General features: G+C 43.7%; 1 protein-coding gene across 1 annotated transcript; it reads right to left on the bottom strand.

Moving 5' to 3' along the window:
• Positions 1 to 219: 219 nt before the first annotated feature.
• On the bottom strand, positions 220 to 13,960 carry NR1D1 (nuclear receptor subfamily 1 group D member 1). Its single transcript, XM_007420681.4, has 8 exons — positions 13,604 to 13,960; positions 7,117 to 7,461; positions 6,664 to 6,752; positions 5,534 to 5,678; positions 3,939 to 4,522; positions 2,808 to 2,993; positions 1,241 to 1,451; positions 220 to 678 (listed from the first exon to the last, which is right to left on the bottom strand). Exons 1-8 carry the CDS (start codon positions 13,662 to 13,664, stop codon positions 479 to 481), a joined length of 1,821 nt encoding a protein of 606 aa, XP_007420743.1. The 5' UTR covers positions 13,665 to 13,960; the 3' UTR covers positions 220 to 478.
• Positions 13,961 to 17,404: the final 3,444 nt, after the last annotated feature.

A 17,404-nucleotide genomic window follows, 5' to 3' on the forward strand; every position in this document is an offset into this window, starting at 1 on the left:
CTGTTCACCCATCACTAGTTTCTGCAGGACTTCAGATGACACCTCCCTAGAGAAAATAAGTGGGGCTCCAGTTGCCCGCCTGGGTCTAAGGCCTGCTTTCCTTCTGGCAGGAGGCAGAAGGATCACGCCACATCCGGTCCTGATCCCCACAGTAGTTTCAACTTGGGAAAGAGCACTTCCAAGAGCAAGAGGTGAATAAATGAGGAAGAAGGCCATCCAGACAGTTTGCTTTCAATGTATTTTTCTCCTGTAGTTGGCACCACGGCCGAGAAGAGGGACATTCTCTTCACACAGTTCCAATATACACAGATCTATTTACAAAAGCGGTTGTGCTGTTTCTGAGCAGGCAGGAGTAGCAGCTGCTACACCCACATAAATAGAAAGCCAGGTCTAGGCCCCAAATAGTCTGGTTAGTGCAACGACCCAAGGAGAATTGGTCAGGAGCCTGGGCTCACCGCATTTCTGCCCACTCTCTCCTCTACTGTGCATCAATGCGGAAGGAGAGCAGTTTTTCAGAGTGCATGTTGTTGAGGGTACGCAGGTCAGGCAGTTTCAAGAGCAGCTTAGTAAAGCGGGACGTTTCCTGGGGGTGATTCTTGAGGATGAGGGCTCGCAACGCCCGGATCAGTGTTTCCTGTAGCTGCTCCACCGAGGCTGGGTTCTCAATGCCCGAGCGATCTGCACAGAGAGGGGCAGACAGTAAGTACTGTGGCACAGCAGCCTAGGCTACAAAGGAAGATGCTGTGGCCTGGACTCTGGGTTTATGTATCAGAAATGTCCAGCCTCCCTCCAGGTCACAAGTGTGCCCAATTGTAAGACAGAATCGTGCCAGAGATGATATGCAAATCGCAATGCTTGAAACATAGCTGCTTGTTATTTCTAAAGAACCGTCACTGTGCATCTTACTTCACAGCAAATGAAGGTCATGTCCCCAAGGACATAACACTGCTAAGGTTTAACAATGAAGGGAGAGGTTATGGTATCAAAGAGGTGTATGGAGATTTGCAGTTACACCTACAAGGTTTGTAGTATTTGGAGGGTATGGGCTAAACGAAAAGACTTGCACAAGGGGCCTGGGGGATTATATTTGGGTAGTGAAGAATCACAGATTTGGAGGTATGAAAGCCATGGGCGAGGTCAGCAAACCAATGGGAACAAACTCTGCTGGGCAAAGAATGCAATCAAAAAGTGTGTATGCTAGGACTGGGATTCCCATCAATCTAGGTCAATGGGTACTCACCTGCAGAGATCAGCACTACTGCTGTGAAGAGGCCCAGTTCTTCTTCAGATAGTTGCAAGGCACTAAGCTTCTCACTGAATTCAAACATGGATGTCAGCAGGTCACCCATGCCCATCCCCCACAACTCTTCAAGGCTGTACTTGGTACGACTCATGAATGTTACCGTCTGTTCCTTGACGTTGAAAAGGGAGGCAAACCGAACCATTAGCACCTGGGGTCGGAGAGAAAAAATAAAGAGCTATCAGAACCTAAGTCTGCTTCCACAAAACTCTGTCAAACGCATTTTTTATTTTCTCAAAACTTAGGAAGGATGACTATAATTACTCCATTTAATGCTTCTCATGCCATGGCAGCAACTTCAGACTCATACTATAAAATGCAGAATCTACTGGATTATTCACTTGACGTCCTTCACTTAGATAAGAAGTCCATCAATGTGGGTATATAAGAAGAAGAATGGAGGCTTACACACATACAGCTTAATTTCACAATGGTCATGATTCAATGTTGTGCTGTTTCCATGCAAACGCTACAAGTTTTGGGATCTATCCCACCACTTTACAATACTGGTATTTCCTGCCAAGAATCTTCCAAGATACTGCCAAAGCCAGTGGACTTAGAGTGCAATAAAAACTCTCCGTTTGATACCATAGCGTAGACTTGAGATATATGGCAACCCCACAGGCTAAAGCATGGGATTATGTTTAGCTTTCTCCATTACTATGTTCATAGATGTCCGCATTCCCAGTAAAACACATCTGCATGTTGACACAAACCATGATGGTTGCTTAATTTTATTTTGAAGGAGATGAAGTTTGACTAACTTCAGTAAACTGTCTTAACATGGAAAACATTTACCATCAGGACCAGTGGCATCCATAGGAACTCACTGTTTTTACTGGAATGGCAAAGATCGTGTGCCACAAATGGCACCCATTTTGGGTATCGGTGCAATGTGATAGCTTTTGATGCTGCTGAGATCAGTGAGAAACACACAAAACATCCCATGCCCTGCAGACACTGCTGGTCGTGATTAACCCTAACCCTAAGGATTAAAAAAATACCATGCAAGGCCTTTTCTCCAATATTAGTTTGCAAAAATAATAAACTCTCAAGTTAGACTGCAATTCTGTGCATAAACAAACATACTTAGGATCAAAGTGCAAGTTGGCTGTTTTTTTCTTTCACAGATCCCAAAGAAAAATTATTTGTCAGAATTTCAGAGCAAATTATTTTCCTGGTTTTTAAAGCACTTGCTTTGCTCTGGGTGCGGTTGGATTCCAGCCTCCCAACATCCTTTTAATTACTTCTAATTCATTTATATTTGAAAGAGAAGCCAACAAAAAATGTCCTTTTGTTGCATTCTCAGTATTAAAAGAAAAAAAAAAGATAACATAAAGATGGAAATTTGTGATGGGATTTTAAAAACAACCTTGCCGCCCACGGTGTTTGCTTTGCAGTGTTTACAAATACGAAGTAGGTTTTTGCGAACAATTGCTTCCCTGCATAGAATATCAATAGCTTGTGACTAAGGAGGACCTTACATCATAGGTGGAAATTTTCCTACCTCAAATGTGCCAGCTTTGAGTAGTGAGACTTGGTCGTGTTGTGACAGCTCCTGGAACCCTGGAATGTGTTTGGCAAATTCCACAACTTCTCGTACAGCTGGTGCAAAGCTCAGTGAGAAATCCTCCCAAATCTCCTGGACTGTGCGGCCACTATACCCATGAGGATGACAATTCATTGGGCACGCCTGTTAGGAGGGGAAACAGTCATGTAAGGACAAACAAGGGTATGGATTAAAGCAGGTGGAACTAGGTAAGCCTGCACAAAAGCTTCTAAGCACCTGTTTTTGGCTGTGTGCTTACATTTCCCCACCTCTAAGAAATAAAGTTTTTCTTTCCTACCTGCTAATCATGATGTACTTTCTTAAATAATATTTTTAGGAAGCTTTAATTTCCCTACTACCCATGTTTCTTTTAAAAAATCATGAAAACCATAGTGAAATACTGAGGATATACAATGTACATGTCCCTTCCATTTCACACATTTAGTTGCGAAAGGCATGTTCTGTCTCCTGCCAATATTTTTTAGTCTGCACCAGTATTTTTGGCAGGTATCTCCTATATAATGGCAACCTCTGATTGCAGACCAAAGATTATCAGTGGGGCAAATTCTGTGACCTTTGTTCGGACAGAGGGCAAAAGGCTCTGAGAGATTACTGAATGCTACTCCACATGGTGGGCATTATTTTTTACTCCAACAAATATTCTTAGCTATTATTTGCTGATGGATGCACAGTAGTTTATGGAATATAAGAAAAGAAAACCTGCAGAACAAACTTTTAGTACAGAATGGAAAATAAACACTCTGTCTTAGGTAAATAAACAGCAAGCTCTTTTCCTAGGGCACCAGCAGAACACCTAATCCAATTTTAATAAATAACAAGTCTCAGGAAGTCAAAAAGAGTGGCGACAAAAATACATTCAAATCACATGTTGAATAATTAACCAAATAGCTAAGATAAACCTAACTGTCTTGGTTTGAACTCCATTCATATCCCAGGGAAGCACATGATTTTCCAGACACATTAAACCCAACCAGCTGCAGGAGGATGTTCCTCATCAGAAGGACAACACTTTAGCAACAACCGACTTGGAAAGGCAAATGGGAAGTTCCGTGGCAATGTGACACTTACCAGGAGTACATCTCTGGTTTCGCCTTGCCTAAGGGAGAGGTCTGTTTCCCCAGAGGGACAAAACCTATGTCCATTGATGTTGTTCTGGTGACAAGCAGGACTGGAGGCAGAGCCAGTGTTCCAATTGTCATTTTGATGATGCAGCCCACTGGTGCAGTAGCCATTAATCAACCAGTTGTTGTCCCAACTTGGAGAACTGTTACTCCCTGTGGGTGGCTGGGGCCCTGTGGCCAGTTTGTCATGGGCATAAACAAAAATCTCTTTGTGGGCTTTAGCCACTTGTGCAATGACATCCTCCATGACATCTCCAGGGCTTGGGGATCGTGGGGGTGTCAGCTGCTGAGAAAACTGGGAGAAGCAAGGAGATGTCTGGGGTGGGGAAGGTGCACGAGAAGGTGGGGAAGAAGGTGCCAGTTGAGATTGGTGGCCCAGTAAGAGGGTAGTAGACTGTGCATGTCCTGTTGGTAAGTTCTCAGGGAGGCACTGTGCATTCAGTTGGTTGTTAGCCATGTTGTTCATCGCACTCTGCATCTCAGCCAGCATCCGTTGCTTCTCACGCTTGGGGATGCGCCCAAATCGTACAGCTGCACAGGAGACAGAAAAAAGATGACATTACATGAAGTATTCCTGTGGAATCCAAGGATCAACATAAGTCTAAAAAACCTGCAATCTAATCCATGGCTTTTCTTAGCAGCAAAAGAATCTTCTAAAACACCCAGAAAGTAAAACAGAGATGGGGGTAAGCTTCATCTTAAAAGACTTTCCACTGATGGAGTCCAGGAAAGAACCTGTTTGCCTTGTGCCCCTACATCACACTTTTCCTTTCAGTGACAAAGGAAACAGGAAACAGCAGCAGGATAAACTGCTCAGCGGAAGTTTGGAGGTGCTAGAATAGAGCACCTGGGGAGGCAGTGAACACTCGAAGTGGGAGTGCCAGTGAGGTAGAGTTAAGGTCAAGCCTGACTCTTGGGGATTTCACACACCCATATAGAGTCACTCAGAATTGGATGGCTTATAAATAATCATCATAACAGTGCAAAGTGGCTTACCATTACTTCCTTTCTATTTTCTCAATTAACTTTCATTTCCGGGATTTCCTAGCCATCTCCCATCCAAATACTAACCAGGTCCAACCGTGCTTAGCTTTTAGAGAGCAGTCAGTCTGTGCCAACAAGCAAGGTGAGAAGAAATTCCACAAGACTGAAATATTTGCTCTTGGTCCAAAAAGAACACATAGCCTTCCCCAAACCCTCCAGCGGTGCTGCACAATTGCACCATGCAAGGGCACAATCCTAGTATCTCAAGGAGGTACACCACCAGTGGAGAAAGGCAATAAGCTATCCCTCCTCTCTCCTCACCATCCCTTGCCACTCTCTACCTGCACACCTTTTAGGGGCTCTCCAGGGTCAGGAACATCTGCACCAAAGGGTACATCACATGTGCTACAGATGGAACACAAACCAAAATGTCTGTAGTGCATGCAATCTACCCTCTGCAACAAATCTTCCTGAGCCCAGAGAGCCTGCCAAACGGTTCATACGAAGCTACGCAGCTGCTATTCCTGAGATCTCTAACTTCATGCTACAGGAACTCACCATCACGAGACATGCCAACCCTCAGACACTTCTTGAAGCGACACTGCTGGCAACGATTCCGGTTGATGCGGACGATGCTGCAGGTCTCATTTTTCAGGCACTTTTTGTACTGGATGTTCTGCTGAATGCTGCGCCGGAAGAAACCCTGCAGTAGGGAGGAGAGGCACAGGCATCTTAGCCTGGATGGTGAACAGCTATATCTGATTGCAAATTCTTAAGGTGTGTGTTTTCAATACAGTTCTCTGAAATTATAAGGCAGAGCACGACTGCAACTGCTTTTGGCATGAAAATTCCCAAGTGTATTCTCTTTCATGCAACAATTCTGTTACAAGTTTAGCTCTAGAAAAAAGGGGAATAATCTCAATAGCTTATAAATGTCTAGAGCAGCGTTTCTCAACCTTGGCAACTTTAAGAGACGTGGACTTCAACTCCCAGAATTCCCCATGCTGGCTGCTAAGGTTGAGAAACACTGGTCTAGAGTGTAAATCTGACAGGAGAAAAGAACTGTATTTGTTGTTTACCTGCACAAAGTCTGATACATAAAGTTTTTTCTCCACAGTAACTGCAAGTAACAGCCTCTAAAAACACATTGTATTGCTTTCGTATTAAAATATTTTTGTACAGCTGAGGCAGGATTGACTGCAGAGGAATCTTATGCTCTGCTTGCTTAGGTGCCCATCAGTATCTAAGGCATTCTTACAGCCATGCCATCTAGATGTGCTGGCAACTTTCATTATCCCCAAGTAACATGGCTTGGAATGGCACCTAGATGGGGAGTCTCAAGCAGTCAACTCAGGCAGTTCTACCAGAAGAGTAGGTAAGTAATCAAATCACACAATAGATCCTTGATGTCATTAAGAGCAGTAGGATAGGCAGATCTGATCTCCTGAGCATGATATACTCAACAATGCTACTGTGCTCACATGCTGGTCTCATTCATGTCAAAGACTTGTGAAGGTGATATTCCCGGTAGATTCATTCATATTGAAAAGGGGTATGTATATTTTTTCCTTGCCCATAGTACTGAAAAATCTTGAGTGTGTTGAGGTAACCGCCTTCCAACACTTTATGCCAAGTAAATTCTGAAGTCCAACATGTTTCTATTCTTGCATATGCACAAAGAAGTTTACCTTGCAGCCTTCGCAAGCGTGGACACCATAATGGAAGCCAGAGGCAACATCTCCACAAACTTTACATAGAAGGACCATCCCATTGAGTTCTGAGGGGGAGAGAGAGAGAGAGAAAGGCTATGAGATCCCTTGCTTGAAGACTGGATTCATAGCTCTACAGCTTCAGCCTCTTCAACATTGGTGAGCTTTCAAAGCATTGAATGCACACAGCTGGTTTTGAGGAACCCAGCTGGAATCAATGTTGTTAGAAAGGCAGCACTGATACAAACTGAAGTACCTGAATCCCAAAGTAAAACAGTCTGCCAAAAGAGTCGGTAGTTGGTGGAACTGCAAAACCCACAACTACCCTTTGAGATGTGGTCATCTCAGCACTCCCTCTCAAATCCATGCTCACCTCAGTATCCTCAATCTGATCCCATCCCCCAAAGCGCAGCTTCCCAGCTCATCACTCACTCGTGATGCTGCTGCTGGTGCTTTTGACAGGGGAGACACGCCTCCCATCATCCAAGGCCACTTGGAGTCCCACTGGAGAACCTCCAGAGTTGTAAGAAGACGAGGAAGATGAAGATGACAATGATGATGGGGAGGCATCATCACGAAGCCCAGCTGAGCCACCCCCATAGAGACGCCCAGAATCCTGCACCAGAGATCCAGTAGGTGAAGGTGGGAAATAGCTGGGAAAGGTTGGATGTGAAGACAGTTGGCAGCTGCCACTCAAATTGTCACTGCCACACAGAGAGATGGGGCTGGTGCGGCTTGGGGAAGATCCATTAGAGCCAATGTAACTGATCACACCACCTGCATAAAGGAAAAAAAAAAGGAATCTATGATAAGGATCTGTCCTACCCCAGAGCACTTGCATAATCTCCCAATTGCTTGTTTCTATCAGGTAACTGGATGTCATTCTAATATGCCATCTAGATGAAGCTTGAATAATTTTTAACTATCTTAAAAAATAGGATGGATTTTTAGATTTTCCAAGTTAAGGTGGTCTTTCTTACCTGGCACCTCAAAATGTGCTGGAACTGCATTTCCCAGCACTCCAGCCCTACTGGCTGGAAAATCTGGAAGGTCCATTCCTGCACATCAGGAGAGCACCCGGTTAAGGAAGAGTGATCAGATTTTACAAATGCAGAAGACAGATTAAAGGAGAAAGAGAAGAAATAGAAGCACCTTGCCAAATGCAGATCTTTACCTTGGAAAAACACTACTAAAACAGAGCACAATAAGAGATATGTGTACATTTCTGAATGTAGTTGAGAAAAGGAAATGTTTCATTTAGTCCCCAGGTTAAGAATGCCCGGTTTAAGGATGAGTCATAGTTAAGAACAGAGCCTATTGTAGCAAAATGAGTTAAATACACAATGATTCGAGGTAAATATACAATGGTTTGAGTTCATCACACAATACCACTTGTACAGTATTATACAATAATACTGTTCTGGCTTACACATAAATTCAACTTAAAGAAAGATTTGGGAATGGAACTCGTTCTTAAACTGGGGACAACCTGTACTAACGGAGAGGCAATGTGGTTCAAGAAATGCTTAGTGGGCAAATAGCTGAAGACTTAGCAAGCTGCTATGGGTAACAATACAAAGCCTCCCACATACATCAGAGGATTGACCTGGGATAAAATTGCTTCCCTATTCCATGTACAGCTAGCAATCTCTGAACAGGAACAGAACCACATCTACTGAGTCATATATGTAAGGCAAGAACCCCATGAGAATACTTTACATTCTATCTCAGCCAGATGAAAGAATGTTCAGAGGACTTACATATCCATCATTCAAGGATGCTTTAGTTACAAGATTCTTGCAAGTAAACAGAAATTTAGACTAGTTGGCCTCCAGGATCCTTCCCAACTCTAAATTTCTGAGAGTTTTCCCTTGCTCTTCAACCACTGAATCAATTGTTCAGAAGCATATTATCCCAGAACACAGAAGCGCCTTTAGTTATCAAGGGTAATCATCTCTAGCTAGTGTGATACTTTAAGAAAGGTACGTCTCCTCTCATCACCAGCAACTACAATATTCATTTCTTTCCTATATACCTCTCACTCCATTCCAGAGACAGCTATTTGTGTGAATCATCATATACATACATACATACATATACATCAATACCAAAAAAAGTGGTAATTAGTAAATCAGTTCACAGTATGGATGTGCAAGTTGCATAAGATGTGATAGAGAAGTGCATGGGAACACAGGATCCATGTTCTAGAAGGCATATGCAGAAACTGGACTGGACTGGAGTACAACTATCCTATTGTGAATAAACTAGGAGTAAGAAAACAAAGCAGCCCAGTGTATGGAAACTATCTGGATGGCAGACTTCTCTTCCCAAACACATCTGGAAAAAACTTTATAAAGTCTATTTCCTAGCTGCAAACTGTGAAATCGTTTCACCAAAATTATTTCTTTTGCCATCCAAATCTGCTTTTTTTAAGATATTGACCTATATGTTAGGGCTACAAATGGGGGGAAAAATAAGGGAAGAGATGAAGCAAATAACTGATACCAGTGAAACAAGCAGCCAAAAACTCACTGAAAAACAGGTAGAAGCCAAAATAAGTATTTCTTTAAAATAATTCATCACATCCAAAAGACCGATTAAATTGAGAACCTGGTGATTAAAAAAATACTCAAGGCTTTAAAACTGGGCCACTTGCCAGGAGGCAAGTAGTGCTGCCAGGGATTCTTGGAGCAACAAAAACAAAATCATCAATGCCAGAGGGAATATAAACAAGATCACATGGAATAAGCACATTCAGTGCCCAGGTAGACTTTTGACAACAAGCCAGCCTTGGCTGGGGCTCCCAAGCTTTATCTCTACCAGCTCTGTTATTGGGTGCAGCCCAAGAGCTGTGACTACTGGCTTAGGAGAAGCTGGAACAATACCAGTCAGGATGGCAATCTGAAAGCAATCCCCTTTGCCAACAGGGAAGAGGATGGGCATGAATTAATTCAGCCTTTCCCAAACTGATGTCTTAGCTGGGACTCCTGGGGTTTGCAGTCCCAACATATCTGAAATGCATCAAGTTTGAGAAGGCTGAATTGCTACAATCCGCTATTCGTGCTCAGCTGCCCTACGCAGCCATCTCATCCTATCAAAAAGGTTAAGATGTCACCAGCCTCAAGCAAGACAAGATCTCCTAGCCAAGGTCTTCTACCCTTGTGCTACCCTGCTTTTGTTATCATAATGAGAAATATGTATCACCCCCACTGCCCCCACAAAATATTTTCCATCCAAAATTGGGGCTAATGAAGAATCATTCTCCGGAAGAAAAAAATCTTCTTTAATGCTTTGTTGCAAAAAGAAAAACATGCCCACACATCCCTTAGTAGTTGCGTCTCTATTTATTTTGTGTACTGCCTGCATTTTGGAGTTTCGTGAATTTGAAACACCCACACCCCCCAGTTCTATAAGCTCATTCCAGGCATTCCCCCCCAAAAAGAGGAGATATTCTCTTATATCCCCACCCACCCACTGGATAGCAAAGATCTATAGTAACTATGCTCTAATCCTCAGTGCACTTGGAAACTGGCTTCCTGTTCCTGTTGAGATTGTTCCTTCTAGTCTAGATCCTAATCAACAGGGAAGATCAGGATGGGGGAGCCACAACTGGGGTAATGTCCCCAACTCCATTCATTTATTTCCAGAACTCCCTTACCTTACAAGGGACTTTTTCTCCACATTGTATGAGCCAGAGGTAACCTGTTTGTACACTAATTCCCTGGCAGGTTCTGCAGGGTTGAGATTTGAATTAGGGTAAGTGGGGGAAATGAGAGGGCTATTTATCCATCTGCAGCTGCAGAAAATAAAAACAGCAACCTAAGTGTCAACTGGAATCTGAAGGCTGAAAAACAGGTGGGTGGGCTTATGGGTGATATTCCTTACCAGAAAAAAAGCTGATTACTGCAGCCACAGGAAGTTCACACTAGCTTTAAAGACAACAGCTGTTCCAGAAGCAACTTCACTATTCCTAGCCTAATACCATGAGGCACTGAATTAGTCTGGAACTTTATCAGTCTCTGAATCTAAGCATAATGACCAGCAGAGTTACCAAGGACAAACAAGGATACAGGTAATTCAAGCAAACACCGTGTTTTAAACTAGGAATTGCTGGGCTGCAGAGGCCTGGAAAGCAGCCGAGTCCATTGACTGGTTAAGACAAACATCTTCATCATCTTGTCTCTGATTTGAATATACTGTAGCTACTGCAAAATCATAGGCACAACGGCCTTTTCTTCTCTGCTCCTGGCCTCTCCTTTACAACACCCTTCCTTCTCCATTTTTAACAGGCAAGCAGCAGAGTTTGCAACCGTGCCAGATGAGACCATGAAGGGTGGAGCAGGGAATCCTAGTGGAGGAAGGTATGCACATGTGCAGCTGTCCCTCCCAGGATTATTAAAACAGACCATCCCAGGTGAGTCATAGAGAATAAATAATGCTTGAAGGCACAAGACAGCACTGAAAGTTACGAGCAGATCAAGCTGGAGGGCTTCCAAATGGGTCCACAGAAGGGAAAGATGTGTCATGTCTGTTTGTAATATATGTCACTAGTCCTCAGTCTTCCAGGGAAGAGACTTGAGAGTGGCTGGAGACACATGTTGGAGCATTGCCCACATGTGGTCTTAGATACAAAACTAGAGGTTGTCCATTTGTTCACTTCATGAGGATAAAGCCAGTATGAATTAGACTCAATGGAAAGCTTACAATAAAATTGCATAGAACTCTTTATAGCCAAACAATATCACAATGTATGTGCAGGCAGGGGGGAATTTGATCACTTATTAAAACAGATTACTATATATCTGATCTGTTATGATACATGAAGGATCCCTTCTGTGAGATGGAGTGAATATTAAACTGGTGCTGATCTTGTGACAAAGAACAGGCTCAACTTCACAGTTGCAAAAAATAGCAGAGTTAACATCTGCAGAAAAGGTGTTTGCTATTACACTGAACCAAGATGTTTATTCTTAATCCAAAACTAAAGCATCTGATTTACAAACCACTTTCACAAGGAAACCCTAAACGTTAAACATAAACATAGTAATCCTAAACATGTCCAATTATTTGGGGTGTGGACCTCCCCAAGCCCAGTGGGTTTAGCTCTAAAGAAATTTACAACCCTATAGTATTGGTAACTGAGGAAATCCCCCTCCACAACGACCCTGTTTCTCTTGTACAGGAAACATCAGATCATAGTATAACAAATGATAACACTGTTACCTTAAAACAAATGCAACTGCGGGATTAAAAAAAAGTTTAAGACAGTCTTGCATCAAGTTCAGCTACTGGCAGCTGTGTTCATAGTTTTCTTGCCAGCTTTACAGTAGCTAATCAGTGCCTTCTTCCAAGATCTGTAAGAGTGTGTGTGTTTTAACTTCCCAATCCAGCCTACAGTCCAGGTAATTCCTGGTGGCCTCTTATCCAATCAATCAAGATTAGCTAGGCTGCCATCTGGTGAGGCTATTGGTGGTGAGGACAGGGAATATTCTCATTCAGAACAAAACGGAGAGGCACCATGAGAATATAAGAGGTTCAAGGACTGGGATTCTCACATTACTTAATTTTTAGTTCATCTCAGGCACATCCCAAGATGCGGAAAACAGGCAGGTTCCACTCACCCAGTTGGTATTCGGACAGGCCTCATGACTTATCCAAAATTTTCATATCCCCAAAAGATCTACAGCCGTTCCTCGCTCAGAGTTTAATGATTAGGAACCACGATAATAAGGTTGGCAGGTCGGACAGCTCTTCTCAACGTGTCCCGTTCGCACATGGTCTCCTCCTCTCTTTCTCAGCCCCGCCCCTCACGCTTTGCCCTTCCCCTCATCCCCCTATTGGTTCCGATTCCTCCTCCACCCACTAGCGAATTCCACCCTGAACGCCCGCCCAGGAGGGAGGAGACAGAACACTGTTGCTTCCTGAATGATGACGTTACACAGAGGCGTGGCTAAATATTTAATTGAGGCGAGACCGACCAATGGGTGGCGGGGGCGGGGCCGGTAAGGAAAACAAACTTTGCACGTGGCTGAGCCAGGCAAGAGGACACGTGAGACCCTCACTGGGGGAATCCCAAAACGGGTGGGATTCCAGAGGGGAACAATGCGATTTCAACCGTTGAGGGGGGAAAGGATCCCTGGAGCGATATGTCAGGAAGGAAACTCTGAAGGGCCATGCACATAGCTGGGAGAGAGATTTCAGATTTCCTGACTCTCTCAGACGAGATTTCATTGAAAAATAATCGTGAGGCTCTACGGGAAAGCAAAACAGCACCCTTCTCCTCCGAACTGCCCTCATCCGCCACCTGCCCCTCAGTTCAAAGGACAAGGGAGGGCGTCGCCTGCGACTATTAGTGGCCCAAGTCCTTGGATCTACCCTTTCCGCTCCGCAAGAGGAGGTTGATCTCCTCCCTTGAAACTGATACCTAAACTCTTACTCCCCTTTCTACCGATCCCCAAAGAGGGAGCTATAGTGCACGATTGGCAAATTAATCGTTTTTAACCGGGAGATGGGAACAGGATAAAAGAAGATCTAAGCGAAGTGCCCCCTGACTTTCCTCCCAGTTCCCAAACTCACAGTCCTCGGCGGGGTGGCGGCTGAGAAAGGACCCTTTCTCCTGTGTATAGTTTATGCGACTAAGAAGCAAACTTCTTCATACATAACCGCGCTATTTGGGGCGGTGAGACCCCTGCCCACTCCTCCAGCTTATGCTAAAACGCAGACTCCGGCTAGCCAGGCTGCTGGCGCACAAGCCAACACGTATCACAGATAACACGGCTGACCTCTACGCCCGGACTTTACCCTACAGAAAAGAGTATCAAGGGTACGTGTGCAGGTGAGAAGGGTCAAATGACCGGTTTTCTCAATGCAGGAAAGATAAATCTGTGTGGGAATTCGATGATGAAAAGCAGGGGCTTACCTGGGGTATTGTTATTATCATCCAAAGTTGCCATCCTGTTCAGCTGACAGCTGTCATTCATATCAAGCGACGATGCAAGATGAGATTCGCTTGGTGAGGAGGGAGGAAAGCAAAGAGCTGCTCTCTTCTCCTCCTCTTTCTTCTTTCCCCCCCCCGAAGTTATGTTGCAATACAAAAAAACATCAGCTTGCACGGGGTGATGGTGATTTGCTTCTTTAAGTTTCGTATTTTGCACCGAGACTCAGACAGGAAAGAACTGGAGCTTGGCTACGCATGCAAAGATTCTCACGCCAGCCGGGAGCTCGATTATGCCGCTGCCTCTCCCTTCGCCTGCAAAATGTTAATCTGCCAACGCTCACTCTCTCCCTGCAGCTGCGCAGACACCAGCACGCGGCTCAGGAACATCCACCATGTGACTCCTAGGGAGAGCCTCGTGTCCCAGTGACACACTTTCTACTGCTGCTGCTGCAGCAACAGCAGGCACATTGCACTGGGCTTCTTTACAGCGCTTGAACGCAAGGCTTGCAGGGAGTTGTAGTTTTCCCGTACAGTTTTTTGCGCCTGCGCAGCTTTTGTTCATGCTGCGCAGCTTTTGTTCGTGCTGCGAGCAGTGACTTTGCTTATTATTTTTCTCGCGCGCCGGCTTGGCCGGAGAAATCAAAGTCGTTGAACCTTAAGCATACACACGGTGAAAAGAGGGAGTATCTGTGAAAAACGTGATGCTTTAACGTGCTGTTTGGTAAGAAACTCCCCACATATCCCTCAATCACAACTGTCTGCCAATGTAGGGCTTGGCAAAAGATCGTGCAGAAATGAAAAAAGGGGATTTTTTTTTTCAGAATAAGAGTGCGTTTTCTCTAGGACGGTCATTGTTTACGTTTTCTCCGGAGCTTTTGCTCCTCATAGTAGCAAACCTCAACCTATTTTGAAAAATCAGTCGTGCTTTTTGGAAATCTTTTTGATCACTGTTCGCACGGATATCCAGTAGATTTGTGCTGCCGGCCATGCTGTCAAACGAATGCTCAAAGGGGATGGGGTTTGCACCTCCATCGCTCTTAACTCTTAAACAGATTTGAGCATTGTATAGTCCTCCAGAAATTGTTGAATTCCAAATCTCGTCAGTACTCCCCGGTTGGCCAATGATGAGGGATGATGAGAGTGGCAGTCCAACAACTAGAGGTCTGCATGTCCGCCCCTCCTCTAGGTAGCAGCACTGTGACCTCCAGATGTTTTGTATTTCACATGTCCTAAATCCTGGCTAATATAACTAATGATAAGTAATGGTAGAGGGGAGGAGTTTATTATGGACATCAAATGCTGCGTTATGCTAGTTTGGCTAGTCTGAAAGTAGTTTTTAGGATGATCTCTGCAGGGATTTATCCATAAATCTAAAGACAGAAGCCAGGACTGAGATGGGTGCTTAGCCTCAGAGCAAGCTAGGTTGTATGGAATTTTCAAACTGTTCCTTATCGCAAGCTAAGCAGCTGTTTCCTTTGCAAAGCAGTCTTTTCTTATTTGCATGCAAAAGTTGTTCCCCCCCACCCTCCCTGGGCCACATCACTGTTCTAAAAGCCACTTCCCCCAACTTGGTGCCCTCCAGATGTGCTAGTGAAGGGATGTTGGGAGTTGAAGCTCAGCATATCTGAAGGATACCAACTTCCCCCTTTTTTTTAATGGAGGTGGAGGGGCTATTTTATCATCTCTGGTGTGCTGTGATACAGTGGTAGCCAACCTAACAGCACCCAGATGCTTTTGACCTGGCTAATGTGAAGGGCATGTAAGAATTGTAGTTCAAAATACCTGTAGCTTGCCTACCCCCACTGTAAGGAGTTCCATGCATTCTGCTCAAGAGTCTCACTAACTGCCATGTGGCTTATGTAGCAACACACAGTAGGCTGCATTCCTGCATTCAGATTTAGGTCCCATATTGTAATCAGCTCTTCCTTAAGGGATGTTACTCACTCTGCTGAGACGTGGGAGAGTCTAGAGCGATTGCTGAGTAAGAGAAGGCACGCACTGTGAAACAATGTGTGCTGTAGTTGTGGTTCAAAAGAATGCATGCCACTGAAGACAGGGGAAACCAGTGGTTTGTTGTTATCTGCCCACTCTGGTTCCCTTTTAGTACAGACCAGTTGAACTAGAATAAATACATTTTCCAAAAGCATGCTTTAGACAGCACCTACTATGAAAGTGTGACTTGTGGAAAGTAGCACAGTTCCCAACTGTTTTCTACAGGCATATGCATCACCATGATACTTACTATTTATATAGCTCGCTTTAAATATTCATAGTGTCTCCCATACAATAGTTGAGTGGCCTCATTGCAAGACAGGACAGTGTCATGGCAGCAGGGAATCTGAACATGTAAAGACATGCCCAAAGACATCTAGACATACTGTATATTAGTTGAAATTTGAAGAAGAGGATTTTTCAGAAGAGATGACAATCTGAGCCAAAATGGTAAGACATCATTTACAGCAGCCATCTCCAACCTGGTGTCCTCCGGGTGTGTTGAGACTGCAACTTCCAGAATTCCCTTAATTCTACGAATAGTAATACTCTAAAAGGCATCAGATTGAAAAAGAATGATCTCATAGAGTAAAATTCGGGAAGTTAACTCAGCAATCACACACCTGATTGGGAAAGAGCTGCATGTATCGATATGTCTATGTCGAGGCACAGGTGGGGCGCCATTGGCCCAAATCATGGTGTCATAGCATAACAGAGCATTCTTCCAATATGACAGGGCAATATTGACCAAGTGTCTGGTAATTAAACTGCCTGTAAATTTTGGGAACTCCCTATCCACAGAAGTTCAACAAAGATTTAATCAGAAGATGGAACTACCTTAACCATTGCATATTCCAAAATATAAGGTTACAAGATGTTTGCTGCAATAACCAGCTTAGCTTCATATGTCATCTAAACCTGGAGGGCCCACTAGATTTGAGCCACAAAAATCTGGATGACCATTAGATGGCAGTAAAGAGTTAGAGTTTTCTGTATCTCTTTGTGCCTTCTAGTGGTTGTTTGGATTTTTGAACCCCAGTTCTGGTAGTCCTACTTGTGGGGATTTTAGAAACCAGAATTTTAACTAAGATGTGTTGTAGGTTACAAGTTCTGATCTCTCTGAACCCAAAATAGTGACCAACCCAAGTTTGGAGAACATGTTAAGACTAAAACTAATTTAAGGGTTATGCCCATCTCAGTATGACACATTTGACCTTTAAAATATTATACAGTTTGGGATTAGGTGGCCTTTAATTTGTTTCTAACCAGTTATTTGTATATTATAATTTATGGTTCATCATAATATGTGAATCCAGGCTATGTTCACTCAGAATGTTAAACCGTATTTTCACTATAGTTTATTAAAAATCAGAGATGTCTAGGTTTACATAACATTCCAAGCCACAAGGAAGCAAACCACATTTTGAGTATCTCATTGTATAAACCAAGCCATAAATTCTGGTTTCACTATAAATCCAAATTAGAAGCAGCCTAAAGAGTTGTTAACAATCTAAGAGTTAAGAGACGAGATTTGAAGTGCACGGCTGTGAAATACAAACAAAGGTATGGCCTGGGGCATACACTGTATTAAATCATGGTTTATTAATGGCTTATTGGTGGGTTCACTTGACACATTAAGCCATCAACCACAATTTACAAATCACAATGACTGGGTTTTCACAATGTACTGTGTACCTAACCTAGCTTACTGTGTACTACAAGTGATTATGGATTAGTGTGATGTGTGAATCCAAACAAGGGGTTTTGCGTGAAATGTATTTGTTTCAAATC

The sequence above is a fragment of the Python bivittatus genome, unplaced genomic scaffold (assembly GCF_059951505.1).
Source record: "Python bivittatus isolate LINGU-HERP-01145 unplaced genomic scaffold, Pbiv_v1 ctg000410_np1212, whole genome shotgun sequence".
In the NCBI taxonomy this organism is placed as follows: Eukaryota; Metazoa; Chordata; class Lepidosauria; order Squamata; family Pythonidae; genus Python; species Python bivittatus.